The sequence below is a fragment of the Salarias fasciatus genome, chromosome 1 (assembly GCF_902148845.1).
Source record: "Salarias fasciatus chromosome 1, fSalaFa1.1, whole genome shotgun sequence".
Classification (NCBI taxonomy): Eukaryota; Metazoa; Chordata; class Actinopteri; order Blenniiformes; family Blenniidae; genus Salarias; species Salarias fasciatus.
This window is the reverse complement of record NC_043745.1, coordinates 15,429,448-15,448,640: the sequence shown is the minus strand read 5'-3', so window position 1 is coordinate 15,448,640 and position 19,193 is coordinate 15,429,448. Positions and strand designations below refer to the sequence as shown.

Sequence of the window (19,193 nt, the reverse complement as noted above, 5' to 3'; positions counted from 1 at the left end):
ACCGCTCAGCCTCAGTGGTGAGGTGTCAGTCCACGATACGAGCGCGTGCGGTGGGGGCTTCCCAAAATTTGCACGCTGCTGCAGCTGCTGCTGCACATACACTCTGCACTGTTTACTGCAGGCAGGTAAAAAGACCACCCGTTTAAGTGTTCAGTGTACCCGAGAGCCGTGAAGTAGGCGTGTACTCTAGATGTTCTGCTAAGAACGTTCAGTTTATTGAACTACAACCTTGGAACTTTGAACATGTTTGAAACTCATTCAAAAGTGAGTATGGTAAATGTAATTTCAGTGTTTACAGACTGCATTTCATTTGCACTCCTTTTTCTCCCTCAGCCCACCACATGGTTATTAAGAGTATGAGTGCACGAGTTTCCAAGTCTAGTATCTAAAATTAGGTGGAAGTGATTGTCAGTCTAATTGTGTTATTTTCCCTGTGATGGACTGGCAACCTGTGCAGGGTGTGCCCTGCTTCTCACCTTTTAAATGTTGACCACCCCTAAATGTTGAGCACCTGGAATGTCACATGATGTGCTTTCCTGGTCTACAGGAAGGGTTAGAACTGGATTAAATGAACTTTGCGCCTTTTTTCCAGGCAATGCAAAGCAAGGGAAATTTATTTATGTCACCATTCATACAAAGTTCAATCCATTCAAACAAGGCAGTTAAGGCGTACAAAAGTGATAGGATATGGGTGACAAAATAAAGGAAATTCTGTGTTATATACGAAGCATAATCAAATAATAGTATTTCAATATGAATAATGGTAATTATATGAATAATATACAAATGATGCACAGAATACAAACAAAAAAAATTGCCTAAAAAGCAAGAAAAAGTAAAACCTATGTGACCCTGCCCCTTTCTTTACTTATCTAAATCATTTTACAACCAAATGTAAATATGTGAGCAGCTAACTCCAAATTAAATATACACTGTACATATTTATCAAATTATTTACAGACCTAACGTCCACCCAGTCCTGATTTAAAGGAAGTGAACATGTCAGCATTCCTCAGGTGTTCAGAAAGTTTGAGGATTATGATAAATAAAGGCTTCACTTTTGTTGCTTCTGACTCTGAAACACTAAACCTGTTCCTGATGACCTCAGGGGTCTGGACAGTTCATACTGTACTAGTACTAGTAACCTGAGATGTATTTAGACCCAAGATCATTCAAACCTTTGCAGATAAACAGTAATATTTATAGTTGATCCACAGGCAGCTAGAGTGGAAGTAGCGGTTGACGTTCAGGGGTCATGTACTCCGCCTACCTTCAGGCATGTCGAATGTTTGAATGTATGTGTGGTATGAGTGGATATATGTTCACTATAGCTGTAGGGATATTCATATTCAGAAATTCATATTCATAAATTAACTGTGTATTTATGAAGGGTTTATGTAGATTTTTCAATTTACATGTCTGAAATACATAAAAACATGGCAACAGTGGCAGGAGTGTCTCATCTGCTGTAAGCATATCGGATTACTGACAGTGTGAACTGTGACCCTGTCCCAACATTTTGACATGCTTTTTTCAAGCAGATGGATGGATGGATGATTTTAAATATATTGCTATCTAAGGTAAATTTTTTTATTCACATTTCACACATCAAGCAAATTTTAGAGTGCACCCTGCAGAAGAATAAACTACCATACTTCACTTGCACAAAATGAAAGGTAGGTGCTGCTGAAGTAATGCATCACAGTAAACTGTAGATTATTGCTTTGGCTAGCTTGAAATTCATTTACAACAGATTGAGAGTGTACTCAATGTCATTGTTCAGTATCTTGTTTTATCTCACCATAAATGTCAACCCATGAGAAAATATCAAGCTTGTCATGAGCTTCTAAATGTTCTGCTGTCCTTACCACTTAGTGACTACCTCAGAGTGGCATTTGCTTTCCACGCAGGTCTCCTCTGCCGAGTTTATCAGATCGTGTTCTCGCAGCAGCGTCCTGCTGCTGACAGAAATTAGTGTGATGTGAGTCGTTACAGTGGTGGCAGGTGCGAAAACTAAAGCGAGGAGATCAAAAAAACCTTCTACACAGACAACTTGTTTGTACTTCTAACACTAACTGACACATTTAATAATTTGGTGTGCCAAGCTTTTAAGTAGAAGGCTGTCTCTTTTATGTTTGTTGAAGTAGCAGTACTGCAGGGAGCAACCATGTTGCTTGTTGTTGCACACACACACACACACACACACACACACACACACTGCAGAGTTTAGTTCCTCATCATGTCTGTTTGGCAGCTTTCAACAGCAACTTCTCATTTCCTACATAAAGACCCAAACATGTAAGTCAGATTTAGCTGTCTGAACTTATATTTTCATATCAACATACATCAGCAGAGCGGAGTGTATACGTTTTGAGCATTATATCACAGTTGGCTTGTTACGGCTTCACACTCTTATCAGAGTGAGCTGCCGTATTTTCACAGTCGTAAACTGGTACACAGGATGTCGTGGTGAGTGCTTGTCCTTTATCCGTGTTCACCAGAGAGCTGAGGGTCGTAGTCATGAGATACAGAGAAAACAACACTGTGCAGACAACACATGCTTTATTTTGATTTAGCCTTTAAGTGTTCTCACAAGCACAAAAACAATCAAGATCTGAATCTTGATGTCACTGTTTTATAGTAGGAAAAGTTCGCCGAGATGTGACAGATTAACTCTGCACTGACAGTCAGCTATAGCGATGGCTCGGGGACCAGTGAATGGAAGCGTGCGACTTTTGGAGGAGTGGAGATAAAAGTTTTTTTCAAATGCCAGCTAGTCTGTGGCATTTACGAACGTGTGATCTTTTTCATATAATCTGCCTAAATGGTCACAAACACCCTGGCCCGCCAATGGTAATTGAGGTCAGTCAGACTGAACAGTGTGAGGTCTGAATCACCGCCAGCCGGGTGCGAAAGTGGCCGTCAGATACACACCTTGTAGCCTCTGTTTTCCTTCTTTTCTGACGGATTTAATCAGATCTTGCAAACAGTTCATTATCTTTATGCTTAAATATAATTCGTGCATCCTAGTGTGAACTCAGAATTAAAAAAAAATGGACTCTTCGTCTTGCTATTGTCAGTGTTATCTGATAAAACTGTCAACATGGAATGCAAATAAGATCTTTTGTGTTGAGCACATTTCTTCATGTTGCCATACAATGAGAGCAAATGATAGAATGAATGCTGCAACTGTGTTTAAAGGGCTAAAGACCTGGCAGCTGAGCGCAGGATCTTCACATTAACTCAACACTATGTCTTATTAAATGAAACAGGAACTACTTTGCCTCAAATGTACACGCAAAATTTCTGCAGTTGGGGACTAACAATTCACTCATTTGCCATGTCTTATCATGGGTATTAATGCTGAGATCACTCGAAGTGATCCAATTCTTCTCATTCAATTTCGTCAGAGCTGATCAGTGCGGCATGAAGAGCTGTGCCAACGCATCTTTCCTCTGTAATTTCCCTACTTCTCTTATAATTCTTCCTTTAATGTCTTGTGGGAAACAGCTGGATCAAGGGCTGTCTCATTTTTTGACGTTCTGCCACGGCAACTTTAATTCCTCAGACAAAAACTCTCTCACAGAGAAGTGAACGCGAACAGACTGGAGATTATTTCACTCAGCTTCCAAAGCTACAGTCTCAGACTGTTGGCTTTGTCATAGGATCGCACTGTTGGAATTAGTTATTGGTAACAAAAAGGAACATTTTACGCAGAAAAAAGTTAGTTATGCCAACTTTTACAATTATTGTATCTTCTGCAGATAAACCTTAAGAGTGAATATTTGTTCAAATTAAAAATAGACAACATGCTCTTAAACTCTTTATTGGCAAAGTGACAATTTTTATCCTCTTATATTTTCTTTTAAACTGATAATGGTAAATTTAAGAAGATGTTGGCATTTAATTTTTGTTTAAAAAAAAAAGTAGGTTTTTTTTTTTTATTATATGAAGATTGTTTAAAAAACTGCTGGTCTTGAATGCCAACACTGGACAGAGAAAACTACTGAAAGTGACAGTTTGTTTAAGTATGTCAAATAAGTCACATTTTTTTTCCCCTCATGATACTTGTGATTGTGGGACAGCATTGTTCAGCATTTAGCCAATATGAAGTCCAAATATAAATATCATTTTCAAAATTTCTTCTTCAGAAATAGCTGAAAAATATTATAATATATCATTAATATTAATAAAAACTAAATAAATGATAAAGAATTTTATTGTGTAATGAGCATGTTTTATCTTTATACTGTTTCAAAAGAGTTAAAAGAAATATTGTTCAATAACATAGATGGATTTACACATATTAAATTACTGTGCCATAAAGGGTTCATCACAGTATTTTTTTTTTAATATTAAACAAACATGGCTGTTGAACTAAATGTAGATTTTTTTGGACACACTTAACATTTGCCATCTATATATGTTGTCATTGTTACACACAGATGATTTCTTTATTTGAGAACACAAATCAGATGCATGAAAGTCTTGTATAACTGGCATTATCCATATTATTGGAGATTAATACGATTGTAACACAAAGGCCCTTTGTGCATATTAAATACTGTATGTTGGAGCGTGCAACAACTGTGACCTGTGTGATAAGATCACAAGCTGCTTCACACCACAGTTATCTCTCTCTGGTTGACAACCCTCCAACCCTGCCCGTGCTACTGGACAACGTCAGACGTGAGATGAAGTTTTTTGTGTGCGATTTTCCCGCGCTGTTGACACTTGTGTGTGAAGCCCTCGCTTACATAAGAGATGACTCACTAATGACTGGAAATCACATATGATTATCATGATGAAGTTAGCTTTTCATGCCGTAAACACACATTCTGTAATATCTGTGAAAGACTCTGAGTGATAGCGTCCTTCAGCATGCAATGTTAAATCAGGTGGATTTAAAGCACCAAAGAATCAACACTGTCGCCAGATTTACATTGATTTATCTTTGTTTTTTCTGTGGAAAGAATGAAGACATCAGAAGCAGGGATATTTCTCTTCATTTGTTTTAAGAAATCTTGATAAAATAACAGTAAAACTAACTGGGAACTGGGAATGAGGGAATTAACCTCATACTCCTTCTCATGTGTGACTGGAAAAAAAAGCACAATTACACAGTAACACACATCGACCCATTTTGTGCTCCAAAATTCAATTAGGTTTTGAGGGTGTGTCAGTTGTGACACATCCATCTCATTGCACTGAACATCTCATTTAAAATGTAGAAAAGACTTTCTGACGTGTGGAAAAAAAAAACTGTCATAATGATTTGATGATTACATTTTTTACAGAAATCTGGCAACTGCTGCCGTGTAAGCTGCTTGTCCTGATGACGGGGCTGTGCGTAAAATTTGACGACGCCGTTTCAGATAAGAGGCGTCACTGAGACATATGTGAAAACTGATATCAGACAGGCGGAGTGGGAAGGCTTTTATTACTCAGCCCTCTCCACTGAAATGCAAATGTCTATTAGGGCTGACATTCAGAATTTAAACGGCACACGTCATGCACTCTGACAACGTCTCCAAACAGCCGAGATGTAATCGTATCTTTTATTGTACAGCCAGTTGCATTAAAATGTGCAGTTTCTAAAAATGCAGTGCAAAGTCGGATCGCAGTAAACATGTCAGGATACAATATAAAAGCACAGCACCGGTAGCCACTGTACAACAGTGTTCTGTGAAACTACATTTGGCTTTTTATGTTTTTAAAAACAAAGAAGAAGAGAAAAAAACTGATAACTCCCCAGGTTTTAAAACGTGCTGCACAATCACAGGGCTGACTGCAAATCAAGGTTGCCTTTTCCCTAGAAAGAGTCACGACAAAAGAAAAACATCAACGATTGTGCATACATTAGACCTCATATAATGCCACTTCAGTCCCAAATGCCCCACATGACTGCAGTAACGATTTACTGACCTGAGATAGGCATCGACATCCTCTGAACCATTACTCTTGACTGATAGAAGACAAACCCAGAATAGATTATACTTCTCGTTACGTAACAACTTCAGCCTTCGGAACATAAATGTATGCCGGAACTGAGACGCCCCACAGCCTAAAAGGGCATCACTGCACTTGAGTGGCATGATGGAAAGGAATGGTGGCTGTAAAAAAACAATTAAATAGATAAATCTTATTATTGATAAATCTTTTTGCGCTGTCTTCTTGGGGTTCTGTACTTTATATGTTTTATAAATATGCAGTTTGTTCTTTCAGTCCTTATTCGGTGATTCTTTCTTCAGTCTTAACCTCTTTGGGAGCGTCGGCAGCTTTTTGTTTAGTGGCCGTCTTGTTGCCGTCTTGCTCAGCCTTTCTCTGCAGCCTGGGGCTAACAGCAGCTTTCCTGGCCGTCTGAGGGCTGGAGGAGCCGCCTCCCATCCTGCGCTGAAGTAAGGGGCTCCTGGAGCCCTTCGGCTTGGACGGCGTCAGTAAAGAGTCCATGACCTTCAGTGACCTCAGGCCGAGCAGACCGCAGAAGTAGTTGCATTTGTGTTGTGAGATGAAATTCTCAAAAACTTTGGGAGTCCCTTCAACAGGTAAGCCTTGATGCCTGCAACAAAACACAATGAAATCTAATGTTACTGTCACCGTGAAATGATCTGTAAAGTGGAATTTTTTTAATTTCATGTACAGCAAACAACACAATTGAAATACACAAACCCTGTTGATTTGACTGAAATCCCAACATTGGTGATCTTGGTGTCAACACCTGAAAAACAGCACAGTGGATTCACTTTACCTTCCAGTTTATTTGTTCAGTTTTGACAAAATTAACTGTCATTTGCATCAAGGTGAACTGCAGCGCTGCATTAATCAAACAGAACACTTGCACATTCTATAAGAAATTATTTCCCTAGTGGGGTTCAGATAAGTAGATTCCAGGGGTTTTTAAAATAATTTTATGTTCCTTTACTTTTGGATGAAAGAGCAACAGATGTTTTTGTGTGTGTGTGTGTGTGTGTGTGTGTGTGTGTGTGTGTGTGTGTGTGTGTGTGTGTGTGTGTGTGTGTGTGTGTGCGTGTGTGTGTGTGTGTGATCACGGGTTCATTGGGATTTGAAAGGAAACAACCGTCATCATTCAACAGCACATAAACAAGGTAATTACTGCATATATGCATGTGTATGCACACACAGATACACACATGCACGGCAAATAACAATAATAACATGAAAAATTAAAAATGTAGCTATAAATAAATAACAGACAAAAAGAATCAAATGCCATTGACAAGTAACCTAGTTAGACCTATTAAATGGTTAGATGTTATCCACAATTTGCATTACACAGTAAAAACCCAAACAGGGAACATGAACAAAATAGCCTGATACAAAAGTTTGATCGAAGAGTGATCCTCCAGTGGACCTTGCTGAGGGGCAGCATATGTTTTAATGGCTGTTCTTCACTGCAAGTAAAAATAAAAAAGTGGAATGTTGCAACTTGAAGCGGAATGTGAGCTCTTCAAAAGACTTTACCCCCCTGTCCCCAAAAATGTCAACAAGGGAGTGAATCCCCTTGTCGTACCACTGTCGACATTGACCATACTTATTACAATGCAAGTGCATTGTCTGTACTTTCTATATGAATTCTGGAAATAAATATTCCTCCTTTATTGTTAGACCACGCATCCAGCAATTTAAAGTGCAAATTAAGATGGCAGATAACTGCTACACCTTTGGTTTTATTGCTGGCAGAAGAATGAGCAAGTACATGGAAAAACCTATAGATCAACGGTTCACATCACGTCCAACCATAAGTGTTGTCATGTAGCAAAATGGGCTCCTTGTTTATGAAGGAGGTCAAAAATAGCAACAGTTTTCACTGGATTATTTAAACCCCTTTTGTTAAGGTTCGGGACTTTAAACTGGAAGCCATCACCCATTACAATATAAAAACAGAGACAAAAGGAGGAAGACTGTGTAATTGAAGGGTATGGATATGAATTTCGCAAAGGGGGAAGGAAAAACCACTGGACCTGCAATAATTCAAAACCATTTGAACAATGCATAAAGAAACACAAAACAAGAATACAAAGACACCCGTGTCTGTAGCTCTTATAGAAAGAAAACAAGTGAGTCAAAACTTCAAAACCCTTAAGAAAGTGTCAAAGTCACTACTTTACCTAGCTTAAAATTGAAACGTGTTCCTTAATAATTCTAAAAATCATTGAAAGGTGGTCAACTCCCCATTCAGATAACTGCATAGTTCAGGAAAAAAAGGAGGGGAGTTAACTAATTTGGTGTGTGGGGCGCAGGGCACTGAAGTCGTGACTCACCAGCTGTCAGCAACACAATGAAAGGCAGATAACAAGAAAGTCACATGTTACCGTCCAGAAATGTCTTAGCATCCTCTGGGTCCTTGAATGACTTTTGTACCCCATTTAACCTGAATAACAGCACGGCAGGGAAGATCATCTGGAAGCAGATGTTTCTCTCAGTAAGTTCGGTCCAGACGGGGGTGAAAGCCCTGCGTGCAGACCGGACCAGCGGAGGATGTCGGGAGCAAAGCGATTAGACTGGTTGTCATGTTGGATGGATCCTTTGGGTCCTGCAGCAGACAATATCATGGAGACATCTCTGGAACGATGGATCTTGACAATGACAGGACGAGGGTGACCTTCCAAAGGTGGCCCGAGACTTCTGTGTGCCCGGTCAATTGTGATGGATTAGACCGGAAGCTCCAGCACCTTGGGAATGAATCCTTCAAAGAAACGAGTTGTCAGCTTGGCCTTTACTTTCTCCATTGTGGTTAGTTTCCTCTTCAGCGGCGTAATGTCCTCCTCCAAGGCAGAGAGACAGGCCTTGTGTTCTGTCTGACGTTCAGTGAGAGAGCTGCCGCAACCTCATCGATGCGCTTCAGCACGCCGTCAACTTTTTCCATCAGTAGGGATTCAAAGCTGATGAAGACCGACTGCCTCATAGTTTGCATCCACTTGCCTTCGTTGGCTATGACAGTGGTAATGTGTTTAATCAGCGCTTCAGAAGACAACTCAGATAAAGAGCTTTTGGCATTATGCTTGGTGTTAGCATTAGCTTCACTCAAGTCAACAGGGTCTTCTGCCGTATCCCGGGGCTGGTCAACATTATGCTGTTTTGCAGGCTTCAACATTACAAAGTGAAGTTAAGAAGACAGTTTGATTCGTTTTTTTATGTGGTTCAGCTGGTGAAAGATAAGTTAATTAATACTGAATGGGGAAAGACGATGCCACGCTGCTCCTCGCTATCACACCATACCGGAAAGCTCCAAAGAGTCCACAAATGTTATAACATTTCTTTTCAGCTGCCTGTGTATTCTATTTTTGGTTAACTGGCTTTTCAATATGAAACTGATTTCACTTTAAATATGTGAATGTTGTGCGGTGGATTGACCTCAGACTCAACCAGAGGAGGCTGGCTCCCAGTAAACTGTCTGTCCTAAACTGTCAACCATCAACACTCTTCTGTCGAATTTGAATGTCAGCCTACCCTCCAGCCGAGTGAACAGCAGGTTGCCATTGGTCCACTGGAAGATCCAGTGCTGCAGGGCGCTGCACTTCTGCTCCACATCAGAACCAGACCTCATGTCTATCCTGCCTGTGTGATCCAGGATGGAGTATTTCTGATACACTCCTGTCAGGTCAGTCTCCACTGTGGCGTAGGGGATGGTGTTCGCTGGTCGATACATCATGTAGACTGGAATAACCCTGTGTGAAGATAATTGCCACCAACTTAATGATTCGTAGAGCGGCTGAGCAGTCTTCATTCTCAACTGTGGCAGTGGAACATTTGAGAACTTTTGATCAACAATAAATTGATTATACTCACTCAAGACAAGACCCAAAGTTTTCCAGGACTCGTGCCTCTGCTGAAAAAATTTTACAGTATTCCCGGGCCAAGTTCTGGATTTTACAATCCTGTATGCAAATCATTTGAGAATATCCAGTAAAAATCACATCAGCCTACATTATTTATTTCAATCTTAATTTGATTAGTGTCACAGTGATCCGGGGGTGGCTGGAATAAAATGTTATTCACTTACATGCTGTAGGGGTTCTGTAAGCGTGTGACATATTTCAGTGTAAAAAAAACATTGTAAAATCAAAACAGTCTTATGTACCTGCTTCACTGTGTCCAAGTTCTTCTCCACAAGAAAGCTTTCCTGTTTGCCTCCATAGGCGATGGGATTGCGAACTTTAATGATGCAAGTGTTCCCGGACTCGAACACGGGCTCCAAACCATAGATGACGTTCGCTCTCCAGACTTTGTGAGAACAGCCCTCTCCAATGTGAGATTCCTTCAGCATTATACGACCGAAGAATTTGTTGCCCCACGCACCAGAATCAGCTACACCCTTGCTGAATATCAGGGGTATCATTTCGATTTCCTCTCCAACTGCAACCACAAGAACAGAAGAAATGCAGTGAGAGGAACAAAAGTAAAACTACAGTCTAAAACACTGAAAACACGTCTTACCACCGAGGTCCTCACGCAAAGACATTCCAGCCAATACTGCAAAACAGCAGGAAAAAGAGGCAGAGAATATAATGTTATGTTCGAATAAAAAAAACCATATATTCTAAAATCGTATTGAGGAAGAAATCTTTTATTTCAAAATAGTACATACTATCTGTGCTGAGCAGGATGTCAGTGGAGTCTGTTCCATATTCATTTGTGATTGAGCATCCATAAACACCAGAGTCTTTGCATGACGCCTGAACAATGGCAAGATTCACCTGAGTTTCATCCCCTGCACTGAAAAACACAACAATAGTTACATCTTAATATCATTCCAAATATTTGATTAGTTGGAACATAGCATATAGCTTTACTCTAACCACTTACTTTCTTTTCATCTGGGAAATCTCCTCTTCGTTTTTGTACCATGTGATAGTGGAGTCACTCAGAACATTGAAGAACTGGCACCACAGTTTTAAATGTCCGGAGGAATCTGCAAAGTTTTCACCTCGGATCTTACGGATAACCTGAGGAGCTGAGCAGAGAGAGAGACGCAACACAGACAACATGATGCATATTCTGTATGCACGAATCATGTGTTTACTTCAATATTTCCTTTTTTTTAATTCATTGTCCATCTGTGCAACTCCGAGCACATGTCACGGTTTCTATGAATCTAGAAAATGTGACAAAATTACAAGTTCTATCATTCAGATTCATGAGTATGCATTTTATATTTTTTCTGATCTTGTGGAGAAGGTTATCTACAATGCCTGTGTACATGTTTCCAATTCATTTTCTCCTAACTTTACAGTCACGATTCTGAAATGAGGTAGTAGAAATTTTCTATTTTAATTAAAAACTGTAATCGGCAATCAGTTTGACTGAAAGCTTAACATATGAGACACCTGCACACCTTCATCACTTTTCCACAGCAGGACTACTCATCTGAAACTCATCAGCTGTGGACAATTGCATTTCAGCTCACTGGAGTGTTTGTTAAAAAAAAAAACCCTCATGTAAAATACGAACATTTTCAAAAAGAAAATAAACTGCACGTGATTATCAGTAAATGCTCAATTTCTTTTCTCTTTGGTTTGGTTTGTCCTGTATATTTGCATGAAGGTTGTCAATTATTTTTTTCAGATCTTTTGAATAGCAGGAACTACCAGCAGAGGGTGTGCTTCAGTAGGAAAACATTTCCTTTGTGTCTCATGATATTGATGTTTACTAAAGCAGAGCTCCCAAATTTACTGATTTTCATTACCTTTGAATGGGTTGTGCTTGTCCTTTTCTGCAGGTTTCTGCTCTGTCTGACTCTCATCAGGTTGCAAGAGACTTGGAGTTTGAGGTTCAGGTGCTGTCTTCCTCCTGCTCACTAGAGGAGAGCGTCTCTCTGCAGGAGGGGTTTGCTCCCCAGCATCAGGCTGAAGTAGAGGTGACCGCCGGGACAGGCTTGGAGATACAGAAGGGGTCAGAGGGCTCGTGGAGAGCTTGCTGCTCTGTTGAGACGCTTCCTTTTTCTGTGTTTGGCTATCACCTTGGTATGTGGCCTCTGTGACCTCCTCAGGTTTGGCCTTTGGTGTTAAGATTTTCCTTCTGGCCCCAGAGGCCAGCTCTTGTGGAGTAGCAGAGGGAAGAGGGGAAACACAGCTTCTTCTCTTTAACAACGGACTTGGCTCTGGAGTGGGGTTTGTAAATGAGTCGGACTTCACCTGTTCATTAACCACAGAGCTGTCCAGCTGAACGAAATTATTAATTTCTTGTTTTCCAGAATTAGAGTCACTTTCAGAGGGAGACTTCAGTGCAGTCTGCACAAAGCCTGAGACAACACAGCATTCTTCCATTTTGTTGTGATCATAATGGGATGCCACATTAATTTCTGTAACCATCTTCTCAGATTTGCTGTTGAGTTCATTTCCTTCAGTAACGTTTTGTTCCAATTCAATATCTTTGCCTTGAATGAGTTGTTCTTCGGTATGACCTAAAACAGTAACATTTGTCTCTGGAATATCAGCCTGTGTCACTGTGATTGGAGATGCATATGTGTGACTGACACGTTCAGGTTGATTTGAAATAGCTTGAAATGTATTGTTCAGTTTGTCCTCATTCAATATCGGCAGAGGAGAGCTTTGTTTGACTGGAGAGTCTTGAGGGAGAATCAAAGGTGCTTCAGTTTCTTGGCCAATATCCATGGTATCGGCATGTTTATATGATTCTGCTATGCCTGCAGTAAGGCCCGTGTCTACAACAGAGATAGGTGGGACCACAACAGGTTCCTGCAAAGCCTGAACACATGCTGACATTTCATTTTGCTCTTGATCATCTTTAAGTAATTGATTATAAACTTCCATAAGTGTTGCCTTTATGGTTGTGAGAGGTGTATTGTCAATGCTTGTCTCACTTTTCCTGTCTGACCTTGATTTTTTCAGTTCAGACGTGTCTTTTCTCTCAGCATCTCTCAGATCAGGGCTTGGCTCTGTAGCTGTGGCTGAAGGTTCCTGCACCAGGTCAGAGCTTGCTGGTATGACGGAGACTGAATTTAACAGTGAGATCTCAAGTGCCTTTATTTGTGATCTCAACATTTCAGCGACAGAAATGATTTTCGTTGCAGGTTTTTGAACTTCTTGAAAGTCTTTGACGCGATCCAGTGAGTTGGTGCTTCGTGGAGGTTTTGGCTGGAGCGGTGGTGTCTCAAATGTATCTGACTTTGGAGTCTCGGATTTCGGATTGACTTTCTCCACAACGTCCACCTGAGACATGGCATCATTCTTGCCACTTTCTTTCTTTCTCCTTTCGTTGACGCTGACTACACCGCTCTCCCCATCACCTGCATCTTTGGTCCTTTTTGTTCTTGTGTGTTCAACCGCAAGAACTTTGACAGGTTCCGTCTCCATCTCAACTATTTTTTTATTTGCAGGCGTGCTACCAGCCGGTACAAACAGTTCATCTCTCCCATTAGCTTCTGCCTTCTTGCTGTCATGTATTTTTGGCCCTTTGTCAGATTTTATAGCTGTATCCACTTGGCTTTCGAGGACTGTGGGCAGAACATTACACTCTTGGGTGTTTACAGCCCCACCACCACTCGGGCTTTGAAGCGGTGGCTTTGGCAGCTGTGTAAACCGTGCTGTGTGGCTTTCATTTGATTCCCTGGATTTATCTGATGTGTTCACTTTTATCTCATCAATGGTATCTTGAAGGCTACTGTGCAAAGAAGAGGTGTGGATGTCACGTCTCTTGGTTTGCTTCTCTGTTGGGGTCTTTTGCAGTTCTTTGGAGGCGATGGCGTGCTGGTCGGGCGGTATCTCAAGGCTGACAGGTGCATCATTCCTGCTCATCTTTGCATGGGCCTGTGTAACCTTGGGACATAATACAAGCAGAGGTTTCCATGCTGTAAATACTTATTCCCTTATCCCTAGCAATGCTGGACATGGATAAACACATGCAATTTGGAAAACAGCAACAGCGTAACCAGCAACAAGCAGAGAAAGAAATGGAAAGACCTTTGAGGAAAAAGTCATTTATGCCCCAGAGGAAAGGTTGAAGGTGTTAATCTGCCCCATTGTCCTGTTGTCAAATTCAGATGACCACAAATGATAAAGCTTATGAGATTCATCCTCTATTATGTTAGCATTTGCGTTACTGTGGAGAAATTGAGGATAAATCCTTTATTCTGATTTGATTGAAAATTCAGCTAGGAAACATGGTAGCCCTGAATCCCAAACCTTCTCACATTATGTGCTAAAATGGCACACTGGTATTTTGCAGAACAAAACATTTTGCACCACACTATAGAGCTGCACCATTCAAGTGTGTGTGATGAGTGTTACTTCCCCTCAAACTCTGTGGTTCAGCAGTACCCCTTTTTAAAACCGGCATGTCTCTCTTTGTCACATGTCATTGCATCATAAATAAGATATTGTATATCATAATATAGTCCAAGTTTCATCCTTAAAGCTTTTGATGCACACCAACATGAAACCACAGGACTCATTTTGAAATATGTTGCATTTGAAATCATACATTATACGATTAAAACGTATCACTGCTGATTTCTGTAAGCTTCTACACAAAGTCCCACACAGCCTATTGAAAAGGAAGGTTGCTATTTTACATGCATGGGTAGCCAGAAAGGAATGCAAATTATTTTAAGTGGTGCTCAAGTCATGCAGTGTTTCTGTCTTGGCTCTTCGTGCCGTCAGTGTATAACTATGCAGCCCTGGTGGTGGAAATTGCATAACCAGTGTAGAAAGAGTGACAGTTTAATTGTCGGATTCACAGTAACAATGTTTTCCTCCACACAAATCATAGATTTTATTTCTTTAATGTGTTCCTAATCCTTTGAACAACATAATAAATTAATAGTTTCACAAGAAAGTTTTAAGCGTTAAGTAGCAAAGAAACCAAGGTCTCTAAGTGGAGTTTCCAAATCCTCAAAGGAACAACGCAGTCTGCTTAGCTCATGTAAAATTAGGTTTCCCGGTTCCTATCTTGAGACCTTCAATCTTACAATATCAAATGCACTGCTGCCATATACCTGTTGCGACTGTCAACATGTGCGTCATTTAATTCTTGTCACCCAGTGGGGCATGCTTGTAAAAAGCTATAAATAGCCCCGGCGTGCTTGTGTTACTGATGGGGCCTGTCTTGGCAGTACAAAGCACCCATGAGCTCATGTGGGAAGGTTCACTCACCTCGCTTGGCGGTGCTGGCCGAGAGACAGACGCCTTTTTTTGGTGGGAGCTGGTTTGCCTTGCAGACGGTGTGCTTGAACGCTGAGGCAAAGCAGTCCTGCTGTCCTGTGATTTGTCCACTGACGGACTGTCTGTGTGCGCTGCAGATCCGTCAGAAGAGGCTTTCAGCTGCACGTCAACATCCATGACTGTGACATGATCTGTTGCATATATATCCTGCTTTAATGTGCTGACAACTGGTGAAGAGGCACTCGACTGTGGTAGAGTTGAGGTTATGCCGGGATGGGGGCTTTGCGTTTCTTTTACCTCTTTGCGTCCAGCTTTCTTCTCCGGTATGGGAGCTTGTTTGCTTTCAGCTCCTGATGCAGCATGTCTTGTGGATGTAAAAGCAGCTGGAGCCACTGAGGTGGAAGGTCTCTGTTCTTTCTTTGAGGACATATTTGTCTCAGCACATGTACGCTCATCCTTTAAAGACCTGCGAGAAAATCTTTTCTCCTGCGTTGATGGTGTCTGATGCTCTTTTGTCTTGTTTTTTGAGTCTGAGTTTGCACCTGTTGAATAAACAGTGTTCTGTACCTCCATAGCTTCTTCTGGGCTCCATTTAGGCTGTGAGGTCTCCTTGCAGGCCGGAGCTACAGAGGGTGAAGCTTCTTCTTTGCCTCTTCTGTCAACAGATACCCTCTCTTTACTTGTATCTCCCCTTGCAATCTTTGCATCACTGGAAATCTTAATCTTCTTCTTAACAAAAGGAGTTTTGGCTTGGTGCGTGGTGGAAATCTTCTGAGTGGAGTCATGTGTTGCACTCTCACTGGCCTTCTCATCGACGGCCTGTCCATTAGTCAAAGTAGACTCTACTCCGTTAGTGACGGGGATCGGCTCCTCCTTGACTTCGGCCACAGCGGTCTCCTGTAATCTGGTCTCAGTTTCTGCAGCCGGACCCTGTTGAGTCTCCTCGCTGCCCTCGTCCTCCAAGGAGCTTGGTGTGCTCAGGAAGGCCTCCATTGTGGAGCGACGCTTCCTCTGGGTGCGGTCTGGGCTGATGGTTCGTAGCGGTTCCTGGTTCTCCTTCCCTTCTGCTTCCGTGCGTTTGTGCTCAGCCTTCTGCTTGAGCTTGGCAAAGTAACGCTGGTGGATTTTAAACTCGTTCATGTCGCCCACTTCCAGGACCCCTGAGCAAGACACGATCCCTTTACAGTTGATGGCTGAGGCCTGGTATATAGCAGCATCCTCCACAGTGCAACTACAAAGTAGATAACAATGAATCAACCAGTTGTCCCAAAGAAAAAATAAAGCACACTGTATATTAAAGACATTACTAAACAATTAGGATTACAAAAACATGCATTCATGAATATTTCATACTGTATTTGTGATCAAAGCTGTATGCATTAAAAAGTCATAAAAATGATTCCACGTACTTGTAAATATGCAGGGAATGATTTTGTCCGTTGCGGAATATTTCATATTTAGGTAATCCACAGTATCTGTCCAACTGCATGTCATCCTTGTACCATGTTACTTGAGGGGCAGGGTATCCTACAGAGGAAGGAAGGAAAAGGAAAAGAAGAACCAGCTTAAAAATTCTAGTTGATCTCCAGTTAGAAATATGGAAAATTATCTGCTCTTATGAAATATTTTATATATATATATATATATATATATATATATATATATATATATATATATATATATATATATATATATATGTGTGTGTGTGTGTGTGTGTGTGTGTGTATATATATATATATATATATATATATGTATGTATTTTTTTTTAAAGGCTTGAGATGTTTTATATTTAATGAAACTGATTCACTGTCTGAATTAAATTATGGAGAAAAGATGAACTTTTTGTTTTCTAAGTTTTGTAGATGCATCTGTATGTATTATCTTGGATGCATTCCCGACAAAATCTCTCTACATGTATCACCTGTGATGCAGCGTTTACCTGTCACCACACAGGAGAACTTCACGGTGCAGTTTTCCGACACAGCTTTTGACTTCAGGGTCGTCTCGAACGAGGGTTGCATCTCTTCGGTTAATTGTGCTATCACACTGCAGAGCGTGCTCCTGGGAAACACAAGGCACAGTGTTGAATTCTGCCACACAAACCTGATTATTTAGCAGCTTTCAGACTGAATTACTGTATACAGTTTACTGTTTAGTAAATTTAAGACTTGACAGCAAAAGTATTGGAAGGACTAGATGTTTTCAATTATAGACATAACAAAGGTCACCCTGTGATGGACTGGCGACCTGTCCAGGGTGTATCCTGCCCTCTCCCATGCTTAGCTGGGATTGGATCCAGCACCCCGCGACCCTGAACAGGATTAAGCGGTATAGAATTGGATAGATGGATGGATGGATGATGAATGGATAATAATGATCATGAAAACTTTTATAAAGTTTCAAGATTTATGACAACTCATGATTGGAGTTGAAGATGTATAAATAAAATACTGTCAAGAATATAAAAACAGCTGCAATGTGTGTAATGTCAGCCAGTGTTTCATAAAAAGGAATAGTAAGATTTTAGTCCAATGCATGGCAACAAAAAGAAGATCAGTCATACAGCTTTGAAAGACAAAATGCAGTGTTTCTTTTTCTTTTGAGCTTTCATTGCTGAAGGTCAGTGTGAGGAAGCGCTCTTCCTTTGAGAGTCTCATTGTTCGTATGACATTAATTACAGAAATTAAATATGGAATGGCATATTAGCAAAAGAATATTGAACCATAACAGCTTGTGCAAACCTCTCATAGGGTGTATTCTGAAATGATAACCTTTCCATGGATTCTATAAGAGCGTGAAGCATGTATATACTGTATGTCTGGTGTTGACGTCCATTTTAATGTTGGGTCAGTGAACAATTTAATGATACCGTCACGCTTTCCTGAACTTTACTAATGATTAAGCAAACACGTCAGGACACTAGAGCTAAAAACAGCCACATTTTTGAGTGTTATTCAAATTATTTATGACCCATAACATAGACTTGCTGTTCATGCTCTTAGAATTCAAAGCCAACCCAATGTGAGTGATAATAAAATGATGGTGAATTTATGTATCAAGCAAAAATAAATCAATCGTTATGTTCATTATTTTGTTTATTGGTCTCTGCTGATGATAATTGACTTTATTAATGCTTGAAACACTACATCTCTGGAATGTTAGATTATATTCTGTGTCAGTCAGACCTGAAGGACAACACCATTTGTTCTATGAACAAGTTGTTGTTCAAGTAAGAAATGGAGCCCGGGATGCATAACTGAGATTCTTCTCCTAATCAGTAGTTTATTTAAACTCTGGTGACCAGACAAAGAAATATACTAGTGACACACTTTCTGAACAAGTTCTGAAAATGTTTTTGGAAATGCCACTCAGCGGGCAATCCTCGGAGTGAGGGAGGAGGTGTTACCTGGTTTCTGGTCTCACGTTGGAGAGGTAGCTGCAGCCACCGGGCCGGTTATTCCCATTGACATGAGCCCCATTAGTGGTTCTTCCGTTCCCAAAAGAAGAACGTGCTGTCGTCCTTCTTGAATCCATTTTCCACCAAAAGAAAAAAAAAAAAAAAATCTAGAGTTCTCCAAGAAAAAAGAAATCTTATTGTCACTCTCTGATGGACTTTCTTGAAAAAAATTCTAAAAGAGCTGCAGGACGAAAGAAAGAATAACAGAAATTACATATTCTGTCCAGAACAGAAAACAATAACAACAAAAAAAGAGCTGTGACTACTTTGACTTCTCTATTGTCTCACAGAAGAAAAACACATCAGCAGAAGGGATGCTGAGTTTAGAGACAGTAAATCTTCTCTATATGCTGCACTGTTCAGTATGTTCATAAACAATAGTCTAGTTGGTAGGATTAAAGTTAGCTCACCATTCAGGACTTTCATGCCCTCCTTTGACGGATACCCCACAGCACTGACTTAAGGCACTGCAATTTCCAATCAAACATGAGCATGCGTAGGTCCTGCTCTATTTATAGTTGGCCTGCAAATAGGCACAAGAGCACATCACACTTTCCGAAACTCGCCTTTGGATCATTTTATAACATAAAAAA

General features: G+C 40.6%; 2 protein-coding genes across 2 annotated transcripts in view; one reads left to right on the top strand and one right to left on the bottom strand.

Moving 5' to 3' along the window:
- Positions 1-5,274: 5,274 nt before the first annotated feature.
- Positions 5,275-18,677, bottom strand: alpk3b (alpha-kinase 3b). Its single transcript, XM_030096578.1, has 13 exons — positions 18,550-18,677; positions 17,083-17,204; positions 16,553-16,670; positions 15,135-16,374; positions 11,708-13,799; positions 10,828-10,975; positions 10,610-10,737; positions 10,459-10,494; positions 10,103-10,377; positions 9,811-9,899; positions 9,472-9,689; positions 6,670-6,718; positions 5,275-6,559 (listed from the first exon to the last, which is right to left on the bottom strand). Exons 1-13 carry the CDS (start codon positions 18,675-18,677, stop codon positions 6,229-6,231), a joined length of 4,974 nt encoding a protein of 1,657 aa, XP_029952438.1. The 3' UTR covers positions 5,275-6,228.
- LOC115391751 (FERM domain-containing protein 5-like) overlaps positions 16,856-19,193 on the top strand; it is an 89,021-nt gene continuing 86,683 nt past the window's right edge. Inside the window, exon 1 of the mRNA XM_030096216.1 lies at positions 16,856-16,869. Within this exon, the coding sequence (XP_029952076.1) occupies position 16,869 (1 nt within the window). The 5' untranslated portion in view covers positions 16,856-16,868. The remainder of the gene's footprint in view (positions 16,870-19,193) is intronic.

What these genes read in the sequence shown, in the direction of transcription:
- alpk3b (XM_030096578.1), bottom strand. Translation starts at nt 18,677, where the DNA reads ATGGATTCAAGAAGGACGACAGCACGTTCTTCTTTTGGGAACGGAAGA. An exon ending in GCTGTTCACTCGGCTGGAGG is followed by an intron (nt 6,719 to 9,471) that starts GTAGGCTGACAT and finishes GCTGTTTTTCAG; the next exon opens with GTGTTGACACCAAGATCACC. An exon ending in ATTTCAGTCAAATCAACAGG is followed by an intron (nt 6,560 to 6,669) that starts GTTTGTGTATTT and finishes GTTTTGTTGCAG; the next exon opens with GCATCAAGGCTTACCTGTTG.